The 25030-nt window shown below is 44.3% G+C and overlaps 1 protein-coding gene across 1 annotated transcript; it reads left to right on the top strand.

The window, feature by feature from the left end:
• LOC148521941 (protein kinase C delta type-like) lies at positions 1–21772 on the top strand. Its single transcript, XM_088474311.1, has 9 exons — positions 1–391; positions 15334–15434; positions 16270–16440; positions 16634–16725; positions 17560–17622; positions 17836–17974; positions 19755–20027; positions 21362–21595; positions 21707–21772. Exons 1-9 carry the CDS (start codon positions 1–3, stop codon positions 21770–21772), a joined length of 1530 nt encoding a protein of 509 aa, XP_088330437.1.
• The last annotated feature ends 3258 nt before the right edge of the window (positions 21773–25030 follow it).

Here is a 25030-nt window from a genome sequence, read left to right as displayed (position 1 = left end):
ATGGCGTCACATCTGGAGGAAGCCAGGAGCTCAGAGGATGAGGAGTTTTCTTTTTACAAGAGAAGAAAGAAGATGATGGCTTTGAAGAAAAGAAAGATATCTGACAGTTTGGAGGAATCTTTGGTGATCAAGAAGGCCAGAAAGAGGATTTCCACCGAGTCTCGCACGAAAGGAAGGAAGAAGTGCCTGCATGTGGAAATCAGCTCTGATGATGGGAGCCAGGAATTTTTTTCTATGGATTATACCAACCAAAACAGTGATAAGAGGAGGAAGAGAGAGGATCAGATAGAAATTGGCATAGACAGTGGAATGATTGCAGACAGGAAGAGAAAGAAAACATCTGGGGACGTCATTCGCTTTGGTGACTCTAGAAGGAGACAGGAACGAGCAGGTATGGCCGTATCAATATATAAGACATGACAACCAGTAGACTTGGAATCATACAAACCTTACAAGAAAACAACAAAAACAATCTGGACAGTTTAGACCACTCCCATTATCCACAATTACCACACCCATTTCCTATGAGAATCACACAACCGACAAATTATGTACATTTTGCCTTATAAAAAGTGGAACTGATGGTAAATATGATAACCTTTATGAAGTAATTATTCAATATTATCTGAGGTAATCATTTTTGGCCATCACATGCAGTATAACAATATCAGGATTTGCAGCTGAAATTATGAATATAATTAGAAATATGTGTTTAATTTGGCTATAAGTCTTCTTTATCTGTTATTTTCCATCTCTTGGGTCTCTAACTGTTTGCTCAAGTTAGCATGGTCCAAGACTACATCTACTGCCCCTAAAGGGAATGTAATCATGGGTCCCACTTAGGTTTAAGGCCAACCACTAGTGAGGTGATATACTGCCATTAGTGGGGTTGTGGTAATTCCAACGAGAACTTGCTTAATGCTAAAGTGTAGTATATAAAGAAAAAGAGTTTCATATATTCTATGAAAACGAACTACAGTGATGAAATGTGCATTAATCAATAAACAACCTTAATTTATATGGATAAACATATGCATTAATAAATACAAAAAATGTACTTTGCTGTTCAAGGGACTACCTGGGACTGTCTGTTATTAGTCTTTTTTTTTACGCAGATAATGATCTCTGTTGCTTTTAATAAAAAATATCACAGATGGGGCTCTATTCAGCAAACACATTTCTACTAAACAATGCGGATATGAGTGTTACCACATTTTTCAGTACTATTCCCAATATACAGCAAAGTGTTACCAGAGAAGATAATGCAATTATCTTCTCCAGTAATACCAGCTCGCACAGTATCACACTGTAGAGCGGAAGCCATTGCTCCCTATAGCTCTTAACATTTTTGCATCTCACCAAGCATCAAAACATTAAATAAAGGTGTAGACGCTTATTTTATATAATGTCATCTCAGAATAGCCTCATATGAAGAAAAATCCCTCTTTCAGCCTGAAAACAACCAGGATAGAGGGATCTTGTACAGTCAGTCCCTCTAGCCATTCCCAGCAGTATAATGACACAGATTTGTAAACAATGCGCATATATATATATATATATATATATATATATATATATATATTAGGGGTGTGCACCGGCCACTTTTCGTGTTTTGGTTTTGGATTTGGATCTTTCTTCGTGTTTTGGATCTGGATTGGTTTTGCCAAAACCACCCTTCCGTGTTTTGGGTTCTGGGTTTTGTGTTTTGGATCTGTATTTTTTTGAAAAAAAGCATAAAAACAGCTAAAATCACAGAATTTGTGGGTTTTTCTGCTCCTATGCTATTATTAACCTCAATAACCTTAATTTCCACTCATTTCCAGTCTATTCTGAACACCTCACAATAGTGTTTTTATGTCCAAAAGGTTGCACCGAGGTAGCTGGATGACTATGCTAAGAGATACGAGTGGGCGGCACAAACACGTGGTCCATCTAGGAGTGGCACTGCAGTGGCAGACAGGATGGCAGTTTGAAAAACTAGGCCCCAAACTATACATAATTCAAAGAAAAAAAAGAGGTGCAAGATGGAATTGTCCTTGGGGCCTCCCACCCACCCTTATGTTGTATAAACAGGACATGCACACTTTAACAAACCAAACATTTCAGCACCAGGGTCTGCCACACGACTGTGGCTGAAATAATTGGTTCATTTGGGCCCCCACAAAACAAGCTGGCAATTAATCTGTCCCTGCACAAACTGGCTCTACGGAGGCAAGATGTCGTCCTCATCCTCCTCATCCACCGTTTCCTCACCCTATTCAGTGTTGTGTACATCCTCATCCTCACAGAGTATTAATTCGTCCCCGCTGGAATCCACAACCACAGGTCCCTCTGTACGTTCTGGAGGCTGGTCTCCCTGGAAGAGTTGATAATTAATTTTATGAACATCATCTTCTCCACATTTTGTGGAAGCAACCTCCTACGCCTTTCGCTGACAAGGTTCCTGGCTGCACTAAACACTCTTTCGGAGTACACACTGGAGGGGGGGCAACTCAGGTAAAATAGAGCCAGTTTGTACAGGGAACTCCAAATTGCTTCTTTTTCCTGCCAGTACAGGTACGGACTGTCTGACATGCCTACTTGGATGCTGTCACCGATGTAATCCTTTAACAGACAGACGCACGCTTGTCGCTGCTGCTTTGAGGATGCAAGTGCGGCTACAACCCACACAATTCACAAAGACAGAAAAAAAAGAAGAATATTTTTATTGTTTGTGGAGCGCACTTTGAGGGTTACACCACCCTTTAACAGACAGACGCATGCTTGTCGCTGCTGCTTTGAGGATGCAAGTGCGGCTACAGCCCACACAATTCACAAAGACAGAAAAAAGAAGAAGAATATTTTTATTGTTTGTGTAGCACACTTTGAGGGTGTCACCACCCTTTAACAGACAGACACACGCTTGTCACTGCTGCTTTGAGGACAGTATCATATGCAGTGACAGTAGACTTGTCAGAAATTGTTGGCACGTCCTTCAGTCCGGACCAGATGTCCAAACCAGCCCTTGACTTATGACACAGGCGCACGCTTGGCGCTGCTACTATGTTGATGCACATGCGGCTACATCGCACACAAGTCTCAAACACATTAAAAAAATAGTTTTTTATTTTTTGGAGCACTTTGAGGGTTACACCACCCTTTAACAGACAGACGTACGCTTGTCGCTGCTGCTTTGAGGATGCAAGTGCAGCTACAGCCCACACAATTCACAAAGACAGAAAAAAGAACAATATTTTTATTGTTTGTGTAGCACACTTTGAGGGTGTCACCACCCTTTAACAGACAGATGCACGCTTGTCGCTGCTGCATTGAGGACAGTATCATATGCAGTGACAGTAGACTTGTCAGAAATTGTTGGCACGTCCTTCAGTCTGGACCAGGTGTCCAAACCAGCCCTTGACTTATGACACAGGCGCACGCTTGGCGCTGCTACTATGTTGATGCACATGCGGCTACATCGCACACAAGTCACAAACACATAAAAAAAATAGTTTTTTATTTTTTGGAGCACTTTGAGGGTTACACCACCCTTTAACAGACAGACGCACGCTTGTCGCTGCTGCTTTGAGGATGCAAGTACGGCTACAGCCCACACAATTCACAAAGACAGAAAAAAGAAGAATATTTTTATTGTTTGTGTAGCACACTTTGAGGGTGTCACCACCCTTTAACAGACAGACGCACGCTTGTCGCTGCTGCTTTGAGGATGCAAGTGCGGCTACAGCCCACACAATTCACAAAGACAGAAAAAAGAAGAATATTTTTATTGTATGTGTAGCACACTTTGAGGGTGTCACCACCCTTTAACAGACAGACGCACACTTGTCGCTGCTGCTTTGAGGATGCAAGTGCGGCTACAGCCCACACAATTCACAAAGACAGAAAAAAGAAGAATATTTTTATTGTTTGTGTAGCACACTTTGAGGGTGTCACCACCCTTTAACAGACAGACGCACGCTTGTCGCTGCTGCTTTGAGGATGCAAGTGCAGCTACAGCCCACACAATTCACAAAGACAGAAAAAAGAACAATATTTTTATTGTTTGTGTAGCACACTTTGAGGGTGTCACCACGCTTTAACAGACAGATGCACGCTTGTCGCCGCTGCTTTAAGGATGCAGGTGCGGCTACAGCCCACACATTTCACAAAGACAGAAAAAAAAGAACAATATTTTTATTGTTTGTGTAGCACACTTTGAGGGTGTCACCACCCTTTAACAGACAGACGCACGCTTGTCGCTGCTGCTTTAAGGATGCAGGTGCGGCTACAGCCCACACATTTCACAAAGACAGAAAAAAAAAGAACAATATTTTTATTGTTTGTGTAGCACACTTTGAGGGTGTCACCACCCTTTAACAGACAGACGGACGCTTGTCGCTGCTGCTTTAAGGATGCAGGTGCGGCTACAGCCCACACATTTCACAAAGACAGAAAAAAAAAGAACAATATTTTTATTGTTTGTGTAGCACACTTTGAGGGTGTCACCACTCTTTAACAGACAGACGCACGCTTGTCGCTGCTGCTTTGAGGATGCAGGTGGAATCTAGACGGGATTTGGAACCGGGGATACACTACCTCCATCAATTGTCTAAATCCCACTGCACTATTGGCGGATACCGGACGCACGTCTAACACCAACATAGCAGTCAAGGCCTCAGTTATACGTTTTGCTTCAGGGTGACTGCTGTCGTACTTCATCCTCATTGCTAGGGACTGTTGGAGGGTCAATTGTTTAGTAAAAGTAGTGATGTTCCTACTTCCTCTCTGGGATGATGAACAACTCCCAGCAGCAGCAACAGCACTAGGAGCAAGTGGTTCTTGATCTTTCCCTATTTTATTTTTATCGGAGAAAGTTTGGTCCTTCATTTATGTTATATTGATATATACGTGCGGCTAAAGCGCACACAAACACAGAAAATATTTTTTTATTTTTGCTGGAGAGTAGTGCACTTTGTGGGTTACACCACCCTTTAAGAAATGAGCTAGCCGGCTCTTTACTTATGGGACACAGGCTCACGCTTGGCGCTGCTCCTTTGTTGATGCACGTGCAGCCACAGTGCACACAAGTCACAAACACAGAAAATATATATTTTTTTTGGTTTGGAGTGTACTTTGGGGGTTATAGCACCCTTTAACGGTCATGCCAGCCGGCCCTTTACTTATGACACAGGTGCACGCTTGGCACTACTTTGTTGATGTACGTGCGGCTTCTGCGCACACAATTCACAAACACAGAAAATATATATTATTTTGGTTTGGACTGGAGTGTACTTTGGCGGTTACAGCACCCTTTAACGGTCAAGCCAGCCGACCCTTTACTTATGACACAGGAGCACGCTTGGCACTACTTTGTTGATGCACGTGCGGCTACTGCGCACACAATTCACAAACACAGAAAATAATTTTTTTTTTGGTTTGGACTGGAGTGTACTTTGGGGGTTACAGCACCCTTTAACGGTCAAGCCAGCCGGCCCTTTACTTATGACACAGGCGCACGCTTGGCACTACTTTGTTGATGCACATGCGGCTACTGCGCACACAATTCACAAACACAGAAAATAATTTTTTATTTTGGTTTGGACTGGAGTGTACTTTCGGGGTTTACAGCACCCTTAACGGTCAAGCCAGCCGGCCCTTTACTTATGACACAGGCGCACGCTTGGCACTACTTTGTTGATGCACGTGCGGCTACTGCGCACACAATTCACAAACACAGAAAATATATTATTTTTTTAGCACTTGGGGGGAGCACCCCTGATGGACAGAGCACCCCCTGGACAACACTACAGCTCCCCTTTAGGACTGGGACACTGCACAGGACTTTGGAGTGGACACAGCCCCTATGGAGAACTGACTGCACAACACAGTCCAGCCAGCCCCTATGGACTTTGAAGTAGTGGACACAGCCCCTATTAACAACAGCAGCACAGCACAACACAGCCAGCCCCTATGGACTTTGAAGTAGTGGACAACAGCAGCACTACACTACACTACACAGCCCAGCCAGCCCTAACTCCCACCCTCCCTCTTCACTGTCCACAGCCGAGTGAGAAAATGGCGCCGACGCGGGTACCTTATATAGGATCCAAAACCCGCGAGACTCGGAAGGTGGGATGATGACGTTTTGCCTCGATTTCAGATCCGAGTCAGGCGGGAAAAGTCGAGCCTGACTCGGATCGGACTCGGATCGGGGGGGCTCGGGGGGGTTCGGATTTCAGAAATCCGAACCCGCTCACCCCTAATATACATATATATATATATATATATATATATATATAGCCCATCCCTGAGCTTTTTCATATTGCGCCTCCTTATACACTCCTCTATCCTCTATAGAAACTCCAATTTGGAGACGGTGGAGCATGTTGGGAAGGTAAGCAGTATGTATTCAAGCCAGAGAAGCTCTGGGAAGGCTAAAAATGTTCGAACAATGGGCATGGTCACTTAAAAATGGGGCATTTCAACATGACACACCCCTTTATCGTCACTCTGACCATTCCTTTCCATATGCACCTTAACCCCAGTAGTGCCCCTTATACAGTACCCCCAGTATACAATGTCCCCAGTTGTGGTCCCTCTTATGCAGGCCCATAGTAGTGCCCCTTTTACAATACCCCCAATAGTGGTCCCCCTTAAGCAGCCCACCATTAGTTCCCCTTATACAGTACCCCCAGTATGCAATGCCCCCAGTAGTGGCCCCCCTTATTAGTTCCCCTTATTCAGTGCCCCCAGTAATGGTCCCCCTTATGCAGGCCCCCAGCAGCGATCCCCCCTATCCAGTGCCCCTGTAGTGGTTCTCCCTATTTAGTGCCCCCAGTAGTGGTCCCCTAGTAGTAAGCCCCTTATATAGTGCCCCCAGTAGTAGTTTCCCCCCAGTAGTAGTCCCCAGTAGAGGTTCCCCCTCCCAACGCAGTGCCCCCAGTAGTAGCCCCCCCAGTAATGGTGCCCCCAGTAGTAGCTCCCCCCCAGTAATGGTGTCCCCAGTAGTAGTAGCTCCCCCCCAGTAATGGTGTCCCCAGTAGTAGCTCCCCCCCAGTAATGGTGCCCCCAGTAGTAGTAGCTCCCCCCCAGTAATGGTACCCCCAGTAGTAGTAGGTCCCCCCCAGTAATGGTGCCTCCAGTAGTAGTAGCTCCCCCCCAGTAATGGTGTCCCCAGTAGTAGTAGCCCCCCCAGTAATGGTATCCCCAGTAGTAGTAGTTCCCCCCAGTAATGGTGTCCCCAGTAATAGTGGCTCCCCCCCAGTAATGGTGCCCCCAGTTGTAGCCCCCCCAGTAATGGTGCCCCCAGTAGTAGCCCCCCAGTAATGGTGCCCCCAGTAGTAATGGTGTCCAATGCAAAACTAATCCATATGCACTGTCCATATGCAGCCCTGCAGCACCACCACTCCAGTCCCTCCACACTACAGAATCCTATCTATGGCCCTGATTCAGAGCCGCTCGTAAGCGGCTTCTCGTTCGTTGTGACCGATGTTCGCACATCTGCGCATGCGTACGGATTGTAATACGCATGCGCGAACCAGTCAGTGCGGCCGAAAATCGTTTGTTCGCTATATAGCGAATGCCTGCTATTTTGAGTGACAGGAGGAGGCGTATGTGGGTGGTAACAAGGGAAGGTGCTTGAAAACGGGGAGTGGAGATCAGAACGCAGGCGTGCTTAAGGGTCAAAACGGGCGTTTTAGGGGTGTGCATAATTAATCCAGCAGCGTCATTGACCACGTCACTTGGTTTTTATTTAACACAGAACTGCTCGCAAAATAGCGGTTGAAAAAACCAGCCACAAGAATAGCGAGCAGTTCATACGCTGTCTCATATCTATCTATCTATCTATCTATCTATCTATCTATCTATCTATCTATCTCATATCTATCTATCTATCTATCTATCTATCTATCTAATATCTATCTATCTAATATCTATCTGTCTATCTCATAGCTATCTATCTACAGTATCTACTCTATCTATCTATCTCATATTTATCTATCTACAGTATCTGTCTATCGATCGATCTATCGATCTCATATTTATCTATCTATCTCATATCTATCTATCTATATCACATCTACATACCTCCCAACTGGATGTGGGACATCCCGTTTTTCTGGGACTGTCCCGCTGTCCCACCCGCAGGCCGCAGTGTCCCGCAGTGGGGGGGGGAAGTTGGGGAGGGCACAAACCGCTCTCCCCAAGCACATCCCCCAAAGTGACGAAAACGGGGGAAGTCGCGAGGCTGTTTCCCATTTTCCATAGACACCTAGCTAAGTTAGAATGTTGGGAGGTATGCATCTATCTATCTATGTCACATCTATCGATCGATCTATCTATCTCATATCTGTTTCATCTATTTATCTATGTCTCCGATATCATATTTATCTCTCTATCTATGTCACATCTATCTATCTATCTATCTATCTATCTATCTATCTATCTATCTCCTATATCATATCTATCTCTCTATCTCATATCTATCTATCTATCTATCTATCTATCTATCTATCTATCTATCTATCTATCGTGGGGTCATGGGCAAGTTATAGATGATAATGTGGTTACTTCTGCAACATATGACTTGCAGTAGTGGTGTTGGCATTATGTGGCAATACAGGGGTGACAAAGGCTGATTGTCTCTGTAATATGTATGGGGTATCTCTGTTCAGTGTATAGCTAATATATATATGGGGGATCTCTGTTCAATGTATAGCTGTAACACATGTTTTGGCAAATGCAAGGGAGATATGTGTGGGCGAGGGGGGTCAAGGGGGGCCCCCAGAGATATCAGTGTACCAGGCCCCAAGATTTCTTTTGGCGGCCCTGCCCATGGCTCAACTGAAGATCTACCCTTAGTGACCTTCTGTAGCTTCTTTTCTGCTGTCATGTCCCCTCAATCTGTATATCCTCCCCCTCAGCCTGATGGCCTTAGGTTATACTGTAGGTATGTGATTTATCCCTATGTTATTCATCTGCAGTCCTCTCACCTCTGCAGCTGCCTAGCACCACCTAGCCTTAAATTGCCCCACCAGCCATAATGCAATCACTATATGTCTGGGGGAGGGGGTGATTACTCCTTCTAGATGGAAAATGCAGCATTTCCCTTTTATTATGCATTGTTAGGGGATATCGGACATAGGGGACTAGATGATGATAACCATACCCAGTGCTGTTACATGGCTATGGAAATAGGATGCTTAATTTAAAGGGGCAGCAGGCATAATTACTATGAGAGAGAGATTGTGCTCTCCTGCATGGGCACCTTACAGCTGACTACAATAGGAATATGTTTACTACTGAAGAGTATGTGGCTTTATCCAGTTATTTACATATGGGGCAGGATTTAGTGCAGTAAATGGTTTGTCACAACTAAACCTCTGTTATCTTGAATCACAGTTAACATGACCCATTCCATTAGATACAAAATGCTCTGCTCCTGGGGTCCCACCTAATGTATGATTGCAGTCACCTGTGCTGAACTAGGTAATTGATGAGACAGGTGTTTCAGCACAGGTGTCTGCAATCATAAATTAAGAGGGAAGTCCAGGAGCAGAGCATTTTATTCCTAATGGAATGGTCACGTTGGAGCATACTTACCGACTTTTCTGCAGGGGCTTCGGGAGGGGGCTGCCAGGTCCGTCCAGCAGGGAGGGTGGCGGCGGTTCAGGTAGGCGGAGCGGGGGCGTGCCGACGCGATCGCATCATAGTGGCCCCACCCCTCGCTTTAGAATGCCAATATTACTGCCATTATAAGGCAGGGGGCGGGGCTACAATGACGAGATTCAGCGTCATCGCACCCCTGGACCGCCCACTTTTGCGGGTTTGCGAGGTGCCAGAGGCCATTCCGGGGGACTTGCCTAGTCTTGCGGGGTGCCGGGAGCAGCACCCGATTATTGGGAGAGTTCCGGGAGAGTAGACAAGTATGCGTTGGAGGGGCTGAGTTAAGCTGTCAGTAACCTGGGTTATATGAATAAAAAGCATAATACATTCTGTTTGCTGCAACAAACTTTGCTGCATCTGTAAAACCATAATCTTTTACCACCTTAAATAAACTGGTTAATTACAAGCATGATAACAGCTGACTGCATGCAGCTGGGTAATGATCATGTGTCTGGTTTTAAATGCAGAGTGCAATGCGAGTTGGCCATAATAGCTCCAGCATTGCATATATGGAACTAAGGGCCTGAAACAGCATGGATCGCAATTGCAACTGCATACGCATATCGGTCAATGGTGCATACTGCGCATGTGTATGCACCGCAGTGCGCATGTAAAGGTTAGCATTGCATTTACACACGCAGATAGAAAGCCATCGCAGAGTGAGTGATGGGATGTCCGTGTTTGGGGGGGGTGACGAGGGAGTGGTAGGAGAAACCCAGGCGTGCCTGTCCGTTTGAACGCCATTACATGGGTGTGCATACATTAGCTACTGTGACGACATATGCGGCCTGAGTACTCACTGCATGCAACGGAACCTGCAATTCCTGAGACAGGAAAGATTCAGTATATAGGAAAGATTCCTGGACTGCACACCCTGAATATATATATATATATATATATATATGCAGCTGTGGCTGCTCTTAACTATTTCTTTTACACTTCACTTTTCCTATTATGGAGGTGCCCTAGGACGGCTTAGCTGGGCTAGTTTGGGGGTGTCCTGTGGTCTGGATTTGACCCCTAGTATGTTAGAGTCCTACCCTAAAGAGGTTACCTGGATATGGTGGGTAGGCCCATAACCTTGGCCATGATTATGCTAAAAGCTCTATCGGTTGCAAAATTTGATTGCAAATGTATTTATGTATAATTAGTAATTTAGGGTTGTGCACCTGTGATCTGTTTGTTTCAATTCCTGAGACAGGTCAGACCTGCTGTAATTCTGTGTGAGGGGCCGATGTTACTCATTGTTACCGATTTATACGCAGGACTGAGAGGTATTACGGATGTGAGAAAGCGGTAGTGGGCGTCTCTATGCTGGCTGAGTGGTTGCAAACATTAGCATATTTCGCAGCAGAACTGCATGCATTATCACAGCTGTGATCGCAATAGTGATCTGTAATGAATCAGGCCCTAAATACAGATATCACCCACACGCTGAGTTGTATGCATCCTTGTGACTGGACTGCTACAATCTGTATGCTTGGCGTCATAGATGTCATTATTTTCAGTTCTCACTTGTGTCAGCCCTTTCCCTGGTGCAAGAGATCCTCCTGAATATACAGGTGTATTTACACATATGCACAATCCCTGCATAGCCCACAATTATGTGGAGATGCTCCTAATAAGCTATGTCTACTTGTTACTCATAGAGGAAACAATTCCATTGTAAGATGTTTCATTGTAGTTCCAGGGAGTATTTTAAATGTCAATACCCTTTAGCCACAACAAAATGGAGCACAGCATACAATCTGACCTCTACATTAATGAAATACTTGGGGTATAACTGAATACTTTATAGCGTTTTTTATGTATTTAGGTCTGTTTACTGTAATATGCTCCCCCTTGAGTTGCTGCAACTCCACATACTATTGCATGTTACCAGGGCCGGCTCGAGGAGGAGTCACGCCCTGTGTGGAGAGGGAATACGATGCCCCTCACCCTGCGCTCGGTGAAGTCGTGAGCGCCCAAAAAGGAGGCGTGGCCTAATTATCGTAGACCATGCCCCCTAAGTGACGCTAATTGGGGACGTGCCTGTATGGCACGTCTTCCATTTAACGTCAGGCTGGGGGCAAGCCCAGCACTCCTTTAGTAGCTGGGCTGCCCCCAGCCCTCTTCCTACACTGAATTGTCCATTACTTTTCTATGGGACCAGCACAGATGCGGTGGTGGGAGTGCCCAACCTCCCGACCACCAACGAGACACTTTGGCCCGCGGGTGGAACAGCAGGGCAGTGCCCAAAAAACGTGACTGTCCCGCTGAAAATCGGGAAGGTTGGCAGGGGTGCGCCCTCAATGGGATGGCGCCCCTGTTCGACTGCAATGGTTGAACATGCCTCGTGCCAGCCCTGCATGTTGCTTTAGCCTTGACTTCTCATCTTGTGCTAATCCCTACTAACTACAATAGGTGCAAGGGGTACACCTGCTTTAGGACCCAGTGCTGAGGAGGGCTGATCTACCTTGTCAAAGTTATATGTGTTATATTTTTTACCATTGGGCAGTCTCGGACTGGAGCATGAAGGGCCCACCGGGGGAATGCAGTGATAGGGGCCCATATTTGGGGTTGTGGCCAGCCTCCATAGAGGCCTGGCTAACCATTAAGAGTGCATGGTCTGGGTCCCTTAAAGACTCTATATAGTAAATACTGGCTAATGCATGCAAGATAATGTACAAGATTAATAACAGCAATGCATTGTAGAAAATACATCATAGTTCTGTGCAGTATAATTTAACATATGTATAATTAATAATTCAAGTGTACAGTCTGGAACCTGAGCACTAGAGAAGAAGGTAGGCCCTTGGGAGTGGGGCCCACCAGGGGTTTCCCCTGTACCCCTGTGGGCCAGACGTCACACTGCCATTGGGTGCTACATAGGGGTCTTCTCAAACTTTTGCTATGGGGTCTTCAAATACCTAGTTACAACCCAGGCACCACCTACAGTTTATATGGTAAAGGCCCCTGGCAAAATAAGGGACTGGCACTCCTCCCTCACAGTTATAGTACATTATTCCTACACAATATAATGTATAAAGTGCAATATAGCCCACAGGGGACAATTGTGCCTTCACATTGCCATTAATAAATAACACATATTCTAGAGACAACCAGGGTTACAGAGAGTTTTCAGGCATGCAGTTGTATGGGGATACGGGAAGTTACACACTGCGCAGCAGCACAGGCGCATTGTCAGGACTTGGGGCAGTCAGTACAGAATACCGGCGGTGCGAGTGATCACGGTATACAGCGCTCACTGCTCAGTCATTTCACATCTCCCATTCTGAGACCAACATAATAAACATAACCACTGTTGATCCCATGTAGCCATCCCCAATAAATAAATATACCTTCCATCCTATAAAGCCCATAATAACATCAATATTTAATAAATATCCCTCATCCCCACCTTAAATGAATAGACATTGCCAAGATGCCACTATTATATTAATATCCCTCATCATTAAATGAACAGTTCCCATCCACTGCTAAATGATTACCCCACCACACCAATAAATTAATAGCCCAGCCCACATCCCCATTACATTAAATAATAATATCTCCACACTAATAAATAGCCAAGTCCTCTATCCAATAACATTAAATTACTAACCCACATAATAATAATAACAAAATGAATAGCTCAGTCCCCTGCTTTAAAAAGTCTTCCTGCAGCCTGAGCTCAAGGGGCTCAGGGATGCTGTGTATTCTGGTCTCTCCCCATTTACATGCACTGCTCACCTGGCCAGCCCCGCAGGATTGCCCACTCACTGCTGCTGCTGGCTTTTTGCAGGGCTGATAAGTGTAAACTATGTTTTATACAGTTATAAAAATGGTATATATATATATCTATCTATCTATATATACACACTATATATCACTATAAAGTTTTTTTTACCTGTATAAAACTCTTCTTTTAAATTGTTCCAAAAATTATTGACTTATTAAATAATCAAATAATGTAAATAAGAACTATTACCCTTATTCAATATAATGTCATTAATAATCTACATGTTTATTAATTCCGTTTTACCAAATCAGGTGTAAATAGTTATTTACATAATTTGATCATTTAAAAAAATCAACAATTTTGGGGTCATTTTTGGAAAATATTAGCCAATTAAATTGTTAAGCAATGGGGCCCACTGAGGATATCCCAGATACACTGATGGTCAGCCCATCCAGCTATTATACAAATAATATTAAGCAACTGACCGGCACAAGGTGATGCAATATGACACCAGCCTGAGGTGCAAATACCCCTCTACAGCCCATCCCTGACCATTTTTCCAACAGTAGCAATTGATGACCCACTTTCCTCTGTATGGCTTAGTTTATGTGCTCTCTCTGGGCCTGATTCAGAGCCGGACGCTATTTGCGCTCGCTCGTTCAGAAAAAAGGGGTGGCTATTCAAATGAACCGTTCGCTCTTTGCGGTCTGTTCACGCCTCTAGGACTGAACGAGCGAACAAAACTTGCAGTCATTTTTTGGAAAACTACGCCCCCTGGCCGCTCGCATCCTATGTCATGTCTGCTATTTATTAGATTAATCGAGTACATCGACCAGCGTATGAAGTGCTTGCTATTCTTGTGGTTGGTTTTTCCTACCGCAATCATGCGAGCAGTTCTGACTATAAAATAACCAAGTGACGTGGTCAATGACGCTGCTGTTTTAATTATGCACACCCATAAAACGCCCGTTTTGACCTTTAAGCACGCCTGCGTTCTGATCTCCACTCCCCGTTTTCAAGCACCTTCCCCTGTTTACCACCCACATACGCCTCCTCCTGTCACTCAAAATAGCAGGCATTCGCTATTTAGCGAACAAACGATTTTCGGCCGCACTGACTGGTTCGCGCATGGATCCGTACGCATGCACAGTTGTGCAAACATTGCTCGGAACGAACGAGCGGCCGCTTACAAGCGGCTCTGAATCAGGCCCTCTGTACACAACAGTATTCTGGCTGCATTACAGTTACATAATGGTGTAATACAATACAATTATGTACATGCATTTTACATGTGCCTCTAAGAGCTCTATTTACTACAATCCGCATAGTGAATGCAGATTGTAGTGTGATATTACTCCGGTCAGCTGACATCCCATACTGCACTGGGACCCGGTCACCTGATGACTGGGCCGCAGTGCAGTAAGGGAGACCAGCTGACCGGAGGGAGGACATCACCGGAGCCCCGAACTCCGTTCCCTGGACTCAGGTAAGTACATTTTTTTTTTACTTTTTTTTTTGCAGTGTATCAGCGTGTGGTCTGTTTAGACCGCACAGCTGATCACTGGGGCCGACTCCGGGCTCTGCTCTGCATGTTAGAGCGGAGCAGGAGTCTGGTAACCAGGGGAAACCCTGGATAATGCCACCTCCAGGTGGCGTTATTATCACAGGGCCTCCCCAGGTATATTTTTCACAATTTATTTTTAGTAACTTGACATAGATCGCATTTCCCATTACAATTATGGGAAATGCGATCTGATTACTAAAAATAAGTGATACGTAGGGGTTGGAGTAAAATTTTACGAATTCTTATCCAATTGCCCTGTAGTAACTTTAGGTGAAACTGAAATAATGTGAAAAGGGTGTGAAAACACCCTTTTTCACTTAATTTTAGTAAAACTAATGATAATAAATAGAGCCCTAACTCTGAATAGTAAATGTTACATTGTTCACTTTTTTATCCCTATAAGGAGGAAGTGGTGTTCAGGAAGCTGCTCCTGGAGAAACAGTCTCTACATACATCAAGAGGCTGTCCTTCTGCCATCTACTGGGCCAGGGCAGCTTTGGGAAGGTAAGTCATGTGACTGTGGTTACATAACTCAGGTAACAACTGTGTGACTCAGACATTGTAGTAAAGGAGGCATCATGAATATATTATCATTGTCACTCCATGTACGTCATTAAGCATCACTATAAAGCAGTGGGGCAGGGCCAGATTAAGGCTTGTGGGGGCCTCATAAATTGCGGGGGCCCTTTCAAGCCACACGGAGCTTCCCCCTAAGCCTTCTGCCCTCCCACCCCAAAGACTCTGCCGCTGACTTACCTGAGTGATGGCGTGTTGGCGTGACCTCCTCCCAGCAGAGCTGCTGCCTGGTCCTCCAATCGGCATCACGGACGTAATGTGTCACATGTCGCCGGTGAGAAGAAGACTCGGGAGCCGCTCTGAGCTGTATGCAGCGGCACTGTCACTGGACACCTGTTCTCGGCAGGGTCTCACTGATCCTGTGTGGGGGCCCCTCCATGTGTGGGGCCCAGGGATGACCGCCCCTGTCGCCTCCCCCTTTAATCTGGCCCTGCAGTGGGGGCAGGACTTAATGGCACTATTCCCCTGTCACATCATTAATCTGGGAATATTCTGGAGTCTCATTCCAGGAAAGTAACGGGGAGGCCTTACTCCTGTGCTGGCTGACTGCATATTACTATTGTCATTTACAGAAACGTCATCCACAGTCTACTCTGTTATAGAATCAAATAATATCTAAAAATAAATTTTTTTTTTACTTTAATGACACTGGAAATACAATATACCGCTAACCTCTAAAGATATGGAGCTACCTGGATGCGTGTGGAGGTAATAAAATGTAAGTAGAATTATGATTGTGTGTGTATGCCTCTTTCACCTGTAGGTCCTGCTGGCTGAGGACTCTCTGACTGGTCAGCGACTGGCAGTGAAGGTCATCAGGAAGAGAAAGCTGCTATTGAAGGACCCGAAGCTGGTGTTTGTGGAGCGCAGGGTGCTAGAGGTTGCGTCTGGTAGTGCCTTCCTCATCCATGGTCACCTTGCCTTCCAGACCACGGTACAGTGTATTTCTTATTAGACAAGGATCATTAGTTGGGATTCTTTGTTTATATTTACACATCTAACATATACAGGATTCATCTTTTCTTGGGTAATAATGTTACTATGAGCCAGTACGCTCACTTGAAGTTGTTGCCATGTTCTCCTAATAAAATGTATTATATGACTATTGTGTGTGTCCAATCAAACAGAACCATCTATTTCTGGGTCTGGAATACGCGAGTGGCGGGGACTTATACCAGTTCCTGCAGAGGAAAGGCCGCTTGGACATCACCAGCGCAACGTAAGCACCTCAAATACAACAGACATGTACTGAAATTAACTGCAACAGGGTGTGCAGAGATAGGGACAGTATAAGGGTTGTACACCTTTTGTAAATTCCCCTTAATATTTCCTACCCCTACACCTTTACCCAAAGCTGGGATGCTAGATAGCCCAGCAGCTAACATTACTGGGGTACCTTGTCCTTATCAATAGAGCTTGTTTAAGATAATAATACTGAGTTTTGAGCTGCATTACATCTGCATTGAAATGAGTTAGACTTAAATAAAATGCAGACTTTAATGTACATGCCCCCATCCCATACACCTGGGCCATCCTCTCCAGGGAATGGCAAATGTTCAATGTAATCTTTTCATTAAGGTACGGTCTGATCACCTTAATTAAGTCTTTATGTGGAATGTGAGTATGGATAGAATAACATGCAGGGGCACAGAGAGAAGGGGGAGCAGATACTAATTACCGGGGCCTGGACTTGTTTGAGGGGCTTGGCAGGGTACCTGGGCCAGCTGTTGAGGGGGATAAACACCCCCCTTTGCAGGTGCACATAGTATTTTCCACTAATTTTTTGCAGGGGGATTTAACCACACCCCCTATATATCACCTGGTCTCACCATTGTCTTGATAGCCCTGCTAACATATGGACTATTAGATCATGGAATGTCTTGCATATATGTCAATGTGCTGATCATGTGGGGGCATAGTTGTGAGAATGTGTCAGTGATAACAGGGTGTCATGTGACAGGGGCAGTGTTTAGACATAAGGGGGTAAGTGGGGATATCAGATTTTCTACCTTTTTCTAATGTCAACAAGTTACAATCATTTCCTCTCTTTAAGTTTCTACGCAGCTGAGATCACATGTGGTGTACAACACCTGCACTCTAAGGGTGTCATCCATCGGTAATTATACTAATAATTCCAATTTCATACATAATCAGGTCACAGTGATGTGCACTTTCTTATTATGCTTAAAGTACAAACTGAAATCACTGTAATCACTAGGTGGCGCTGTCTGCAAAATGTGACTCCTGTAATACTACTGGTAATTCATGTACAGTATATATTTGTCACTAGACAAAACAGTTCTCATTTATTATAAATCTTTCTTTTTAGAGACCTAAAGCCAGATAACATCCTGATGGCAGAGTCTGGTCATCTGAAAATTGCTGATTTCGGCCTGGCAATCGATAACATCTTTGGTGACCAGACAGCCACAGCCTACGCTGGAACCCCTGGATATATGGCACCAGAGGTGAGGGGTATAATATATTATTACTATCAGCAGCATATGCTCCGGCTTACGCTTGGCAGATGTCACATACACTTATTACATTATTAATCAATGTTTTTTGCCATGTGTTTTGACTGCAAAATACAGTGTATACATCACTTTTAGGCATAAAATGTAAAAATCTTTTCTAAAACATAGAAAAAACTCTCCATATGGAGAAAAAAATGGTTACACCACACACAAATAAAACATTATGGGTATAAGTCAGAGGTGGGAGCAGACGTGACTGTGTCTTTGGTGATCGCCCGTATGTGATACTATGTAATGCCACTACACAGCCCTTCCCTGGTGTACATCTGTGTGTGCAAGGACTGAGACGTCACTATGGGCATATGTAGATGCTGTAATACTGCCTGGTGCATCTGTAGTCACCACCATCGGTCACACCATAGAAACTAATACCAGCCCTATGGCAGGTGCAGATTATACAAGTGTGGCCTCGCTGTGAGTGATTGAGCACCCATGTACACAAACACGCTACTGACATGCCCATAAGACAGACCATCTCTGTGCATCTGTTTAGCCACCTCCCAGTCACCACCCAGGAATGCCAAGCACTTCTCCTAGACATGTCTGATGGTGTGCGGCTCATCAGTGTCTTTGTGCGCACACACTGTGTAACACTGCGCCATAGGAGTTTTAGGGATTTTCGGGTAAGCGCAGTAGCAAAACATTGCCCAACTCTGTGACCATCGGCATTGCGTCCAATTCAGAATCAGGCCCTATATGTCCTGTCAGCATAAGTAGTGCATTTGCCATCATTCATTGACAAGTGGGTCGCTAGTGCTGGTGATCATCATCATCAGTGAATGTGCACATGTCCCTGACCTACCCCAAATAATAATTCTGGCCTCCATCTGTTCATAGCTGTGCCATCACACCTTTATTGTACTCTTAATAAGAGTGTCACTGACCTGCCTACCCAGGAGCAAGCATGTGTGACAGCAGTGCTGGGGAAGTACTCTGTGGCACCCTGTGCCAACCCCACCCCTGAATATGTGACTTCACTGTGTTATGACACTCAAGGCAGCTCTACAGGTTGCAGGGTGTGTGTTTGTAGTGACCAGGCACCCTGCAAGCCAAATACAGGAGCCTGGGACAGAGACAGTGCCATACCAAGGGCCCTGCACAATGACACGCTCACACTTCCCTAATGACATCACTGAGTGGTAGATTCACTGTGAGTTCTGTCTGTGGAAGTCATGGTTAAGGATGGCCATCGACCATCGATATTTAACAAGCATTAAAGGTTTACTACCAATGGCGACGGTTTTGCTATCGATTGCAGAGAGCCAATGGAGCTCAATGTCTTTTTCTTCTACAGAGAGACAAGGAGCTTAGCTGCGCCCCCTGGTAGCCTGCTAAGTCCCACCCAACATTTTATATTGGCCCGCGACCCACTATTTACTAGGCAGCAGTGGCCATCAAGTGGTGCAAACCATCAATGGTTTTCCATAGATGTTTTGTTTTGCACCATCGATGGTTATCATCGATTGCACCATGGAAGGTGACCATCAATAGAAAGCCCTATATGACCATTCCTAGTCACAGTTGTGATGTTTTTAGCCACTTTGAGCAATTTGCGGCAAAGATTCAGCTAATAGAATGCTGCCCAAAGTGTTATCTACTGACAGAGGTGGGATGATAATAGCAAAGAACTAGTGCCAATGAGACACAGACACATGGCATATAGTAGATAATGATAGAGTAACAATGTGCTATAATATCTCTCTTATGGTAGATGCTGGCAGGAGAGGAGTACAACGCTGGAGTGGATTGGTATTCATTTGGTGTCATCATTAATGAAATGATTACCGGAACCCGTCGCTTCCATCCCAGACGGTTCCACGAGGCAGAAGCTGTGGCTAAAGACATCATTAAGCAGCTCCTGTGTAAAAATCCATCCAGGCGTTTGGGAGTCAACGGAAACATCCGCCAGCATCCTTTGTTCCAGCGTATGGATTGGGTCTCGCTGGAAGCCCTTAGACTCCCACCACCACATGTCCCTGACCCAGTAAGTATAGGAAAAAAAGCAGTTTTGCACAATTAGTGCATTTAAAGATAATAAGGGTCATTTACAAATATAATAAAAAGATGAAGGTCAACTATCATTTTATGATGAGAGGACATCGCTCAGCCTATCCACATGGTGATCACTGTGGCATTACCTGCTTTATTTATCTAGTGAAATAACTGCAATCACACTGCACCCATATGTAGTAAGTGATTTCATGTACATTATTATATTGAGTCCAGCCACTGCCAACATGAAACTCCGGAGAGCTAGGTATTGAACAAGGGTGCAGGGTGTATGGTCAGGGCAGCTACTAGGGGGGCACGTGCCCTTGACGCAGGTCTTGGGGGCACTGAGAACAGGCTGCTGAACGGGGGCCTAGGTACCTGGCTGTTTGTTTGGAGCCGCACGCCAGGACTGGCAGGCAGCCGCCCGCTGCCCTGTAAAGACACAGAGCTGCAATCATTCTCATGTAGTGCCAATCGTGAGCCAATCAGAGCTCGTGGACCATCTGCAAATCAGCAGCGGCTGCCGGTCTGCAAGTTCTGATTGGCCCGTGACCGGTGTCACATTAGAATGATGGTGGTGTTTGCCTCTCAAGGGCTGCGGACGGTTGCCTGCCAATGCAGGCATGTGGCCCCACATGCTTAGTTGGAAAGCAAGCTTGCCAATGCGACGTGGAGCTCCAAATTTTAGGGTGAGGGGCTTCAAATCCTGGGAACAAGGTGAGAGACTTCGGGGAAGGAAAGAGGACATAAATGTGTAAGGTGCATTATGGTGGGTTAATGTGTAAAGGGTATTACTGTGGCATAATGTGTAAGAGAGCATTATTATGGCATAATGTTTAAGGGGCATTACTGTGGCATAATGTGTAAGGGGTATTAAGGTGGCTTAATGTTTAAGGGGCATTACTGTGGCATAATGTGTAAGGGACATTACTGTGGTATAATGTGTTGTGGGCATTACTGAGTTGCATAATGTAATACATGAAACCACACACCCTTTTCAGGGGTGCACATGCATTGGACGTAAAAAAATATCTTCTTTGTTGTCTTTTGGGGGGGAGGGGCCAAATTACTGCCTTCCCGCTGGTGTGAAAAATCCTAGTTTTGGCCCTGGTATTGTTTGGGCCCCAGTAGACTTTGCAGCCTACAATATATGCACCGCACACCCCGCACCCTTTATAGAGAGGCAGAACCACACTACATTAGTCTGTGCTATCAGCGGATCCATAGATACATGTCACATCTTACTTTTTTCTAACACTTTTAGCTTTTATGAATTTGATATCAGATTTTAGTACATGGATGTTTATTTGTCTCTTCTTCCTGTAGCCCACCATTGAACACAGCTCCCGAGGATGTAACATCGAGGAGATGGAAGCAGCAGAGGCTCAGATAACACCACTGAGCTCAATGGACCAGGAGATGTTCAGAGGGTTCTCATATGTGGGCTCCAACTGGAGGACCTTCCCCAGAACACCAGCCTTGCAACTGCATAGAGCGAGATGGCCTAACACCTGGAAGATGGTTATGGAACGAAGAGATGGTTTTAAGCTGATGGTTTTCGTATTCATGTTTATATTTTATGTGTATATTCTCTATATAAGTTAAGAGTATAATTTTAACACATTTTCTTTTCTATTCTTCTGAGGTCACCTCTGAGGATGTGCTCTACAGATTATGTCACCACCTCCCAGCAGGAATAGTTTAGACTTCTCGCTGGATGAAGAAGGTAAATTCTAAGAGGGTGACTTATACATCTCAGGGCTCATGTCTGTCACTTAGCAAATCAGTTGATTAATGCTGATGATAATATTGAACCTTGAGTTTTTATAGTCAGCTCCTCTATGAAAGTGTCTTAATTATTAGATTCATACACAGCCATGCTTGTTCATGAGATCTCTGTTGGCATTTTAGTATAGAGTACCCCATACTTCAATCTCTGTAATTCAAAATCAGGCCCCATATCTCTGATGACAATATAATGTAGAATATTCCCCTCCTTACCAATCTCTGCAATAATGTTAAATGAGACCGTAGATCTGTAGCAGCACAATATAATATACATCATATAATAATAATTTAAATCTACCTTCTATATAATATAATATAAAATCAGATCTCTGAAGTAATTATGAGACTGAGCCAGGGCCATTTTTAGAGAGGAGGGGGCCTGTGTGCAGTCTCCGACACGGGCCCCCTCCTCTCCACCCGGCGGCCGGCAGCGCACTGAGCTGTGCGCGGCCAGCGCTGGAGTTATAGACTCTGGGCACTGCAGCGGCGGCCATTTTCCCTGTATTGCGCATGCGCAAACAATGGGAAGATGGCCACCGTGGCCATTTTCCAGTCGTTTTACAGCGCAGGACCCCCACACCGACGTGGGACTCCGGAGAGGTACGTAATATTATGGGTGCAGGGTGTGCGGTGCGTGGCCCCCTTGGACCTAGGGGCCCATGTTCCCAGCACACCCTGCACCCATTATAGATACGCACTTGGACTGAGCCCACTCCCAAAAGTTTATTTGTATAATTATTATGGAATTAGATCACATATCTGTAGGGTGAAACAATTAAATAACTTGCCCCTCCTGTGGTGTCTTGCTGTCTGTCTGTGCACTGTACAGGCCATGTGACAGCAGCCTGCACTCTGATTAGTGGATAGTTTCAGACATTCACTAATTAAAGTATGGAGACCTCCAGCTACTCCATCTTGTGAATGACCAGCACCATCCACCAATCAGTTTGCTACTGTGTAAGATGATCTCATACCCAGTCACTGTGCAGCCACACAATGTATGACTAAACTTGGGGAAGGGGATGGCCTATCCCATTTGGTTACGCGCCTGCTGTCTATGTGATAACAGGTAATGCAGGATAGGGAATATATTACCTCACATACTGATTAAATGAGTAAATGATCAATAACATCCTGTGCATCCCTTGTTTCATCATATAGGGGCCTATTCATCATCACTTAATTTCTACAAAAGCAGGGGAAAATTAACATTTTCACCTGCAATTGTAGAAATTAAGTTATCGGGCCATTCAACAAGAAGGTATCTGTGATATCTCCTGCTTACCTTCCTCTCGCTGAATGGGCCACTGTCCCCATACACTAGTATGGGGTCAGAATTAATCAAGCTCCGAAAATACAATATTTTCGGGGCTTGAGTGCGGGAACATTCGCAATCTTTAGATGACAAGTGGTCTAGCTCCAGGCTCACAACCTACTCCTTTCCTATGGGATGGAGTCCCGGATAGCGAAGAGGGTTCTTTTGGATCCCTCCACCCCTGTCCGACTTCTTTCTCCAGACGATGGGGCTCTTGTGCGCATGCGTGACCTGTAGGTTACGCATGTGCACATGTCTCACTGCTTTGAAAGGAACAGTGAAACAGTTCGGGGAGACCGCTGATTTTCGGATCAGCTGTCTCCACGCTGGAGCAATGATGAATTGCTCCGGCGCTTGCATCGAGTTAGAATGTTAATTATCGGGGTCCGAACCCTGATAATTAATATCATGAATAGTCACAATATGAGAGATCTAATGATGAAGGTGCTGGGTATAGAAATAAGACATATTGGCAGGAGATGACAATGCATGTTGGAGGCCTTCTGCATCCATAGTGCAGGATCACACAGCAACAAACAGAATAAGATACTGTAGTGTGTGTGTTTTTTACCATAGAAAACACACATTAAAGTCTTACTTTTTTTTTTGTTATTATACAGAACTTCAGAGCCATGATGAAGAAAAGAAGAACATGTTTATGTTTTTAGAATTTTTTAATTTTCTACAAATAATTTAGATACATTAGATGTTATTACTATTATTATTATTTCATTGTTATTACTATTATTATTCCTATTATTTTTATTATCATTTTAACTATTATTACTACTATTATTATTATTGCTAAGGGAAGGGTTAAGGGCAGATTTAATCGGGGATAGATGCGTTAGGAGGGAACTAATATTAATAATAATAATAAAAAAAAGAAACATCAAAGGTGTGTGACTGGCCGGCTATTTAGGGGAGGTGGAGGCCGGGTTTTATTATTATTATTATTATTATTACTTCTACTACTATGGCTATTATTGCTTAAGGGGAGAGTTAATAGGGGAGAGAGGAGTTAGGGGAGACCAGGGGAGAAGAGAGATTATTTAAACTAATAACAATAATTATAATAATAATAAACATCAAAGGAGTGTGACAGGCCGGCTATTTAGGGGCGGTGGAGGCCGGGTTTTATTATTATTATTATTATTATTACTACTGCTATTTTTGCTATGGGGAGCGGTTAAGGGGAGAGAGGAGTTAGGGGGGACCAGGGGAGAAGAGAGATTATTAAACTAATAACAATAATTATAATAATAATAAACATCAAAGGAGTGTGACTGGCCAGCTATATAGGGGTGGTGGAGGCCGGGTTTTATTATTGTTATTATTTTTTATTATTACTACTACTACTGCTATTATTGCTGAAGGAAGGGTTTAAGGGGAGAGTGAATAGTGGAGAGAGGAGTTAGGGGGGGCCAGGGGAGAAGAGAGATTATTTAAACTAATATCAATGATTATAATAATAATAAACTTCAAAGGAGTTTGACAGGCCGAATATTTAGGGGAGGTGCAGGCCGGGTTTTATTATTATTATTATTATTATTATTATTATTATTATTGTTATTATTATTCATTTTATTATTATTATTATCAATACTTCTACTACTATGGCTATCATTGCTAAAGGGAGGGCTTAAGGGGAGAGTTAATAGGGGAGAAAGGAGTTAGGGGGAGCCAGGGGAGAAGAGAGATTATGTAAACTAATATCAATGATTATAATAATAATAAACTTCAAAGCAGTTTGACAGGCCGACTATTTAGGGGAGGCGGAGGCCGGGTTTTATTATTATTATTATTATTATTATTATTATTATTATTATCATTACTTCTACTACTATGGCTATTATTGCTAAAGGGAGGGCTATATAGGGGTGGTGGAGGCC

This window comes from Taudactylus pleione, unplaced genomic scaffold (assembly GCF_031769625.1).
Source record: "Taudactylus pleione unplaced genomic scaffold, aTauple2 ptg000154l, whole genome shotgun sequence".
Lineage (NCBI taxonomy): Eukaryota > Metazoa > Chordata > Amphibia > Anura > Myobatrachidae > Taudactylus > Taudactylus pleione.
This window is presented reverse-complemented; position numbering and strand designations above follow the sequence as displayed.

Coding starts and splice junctions, on each gene's coding strand:
- LOC148521941 (XM_088474311.1), top strand. CDS start 1: ATGGCGTCACATCTGGAGGAAGCCAGGAGCTCAGAGGATGAGGAGTTT. Junction 15,435..16,269: donor GCCAGGGCAGCTTTGGGAAG/GTAAGTCATGTG, acceptor TTTCACCTGTAG/GTCCTGCTGGCTGAGGACTC. Junction 16,441..16,633: donor ACCTTGCCTTCCAGACCACG/GTACAGTGTATT, acceptor CCAATCAAACAG/AACCATCTATTTCTGGGTCT.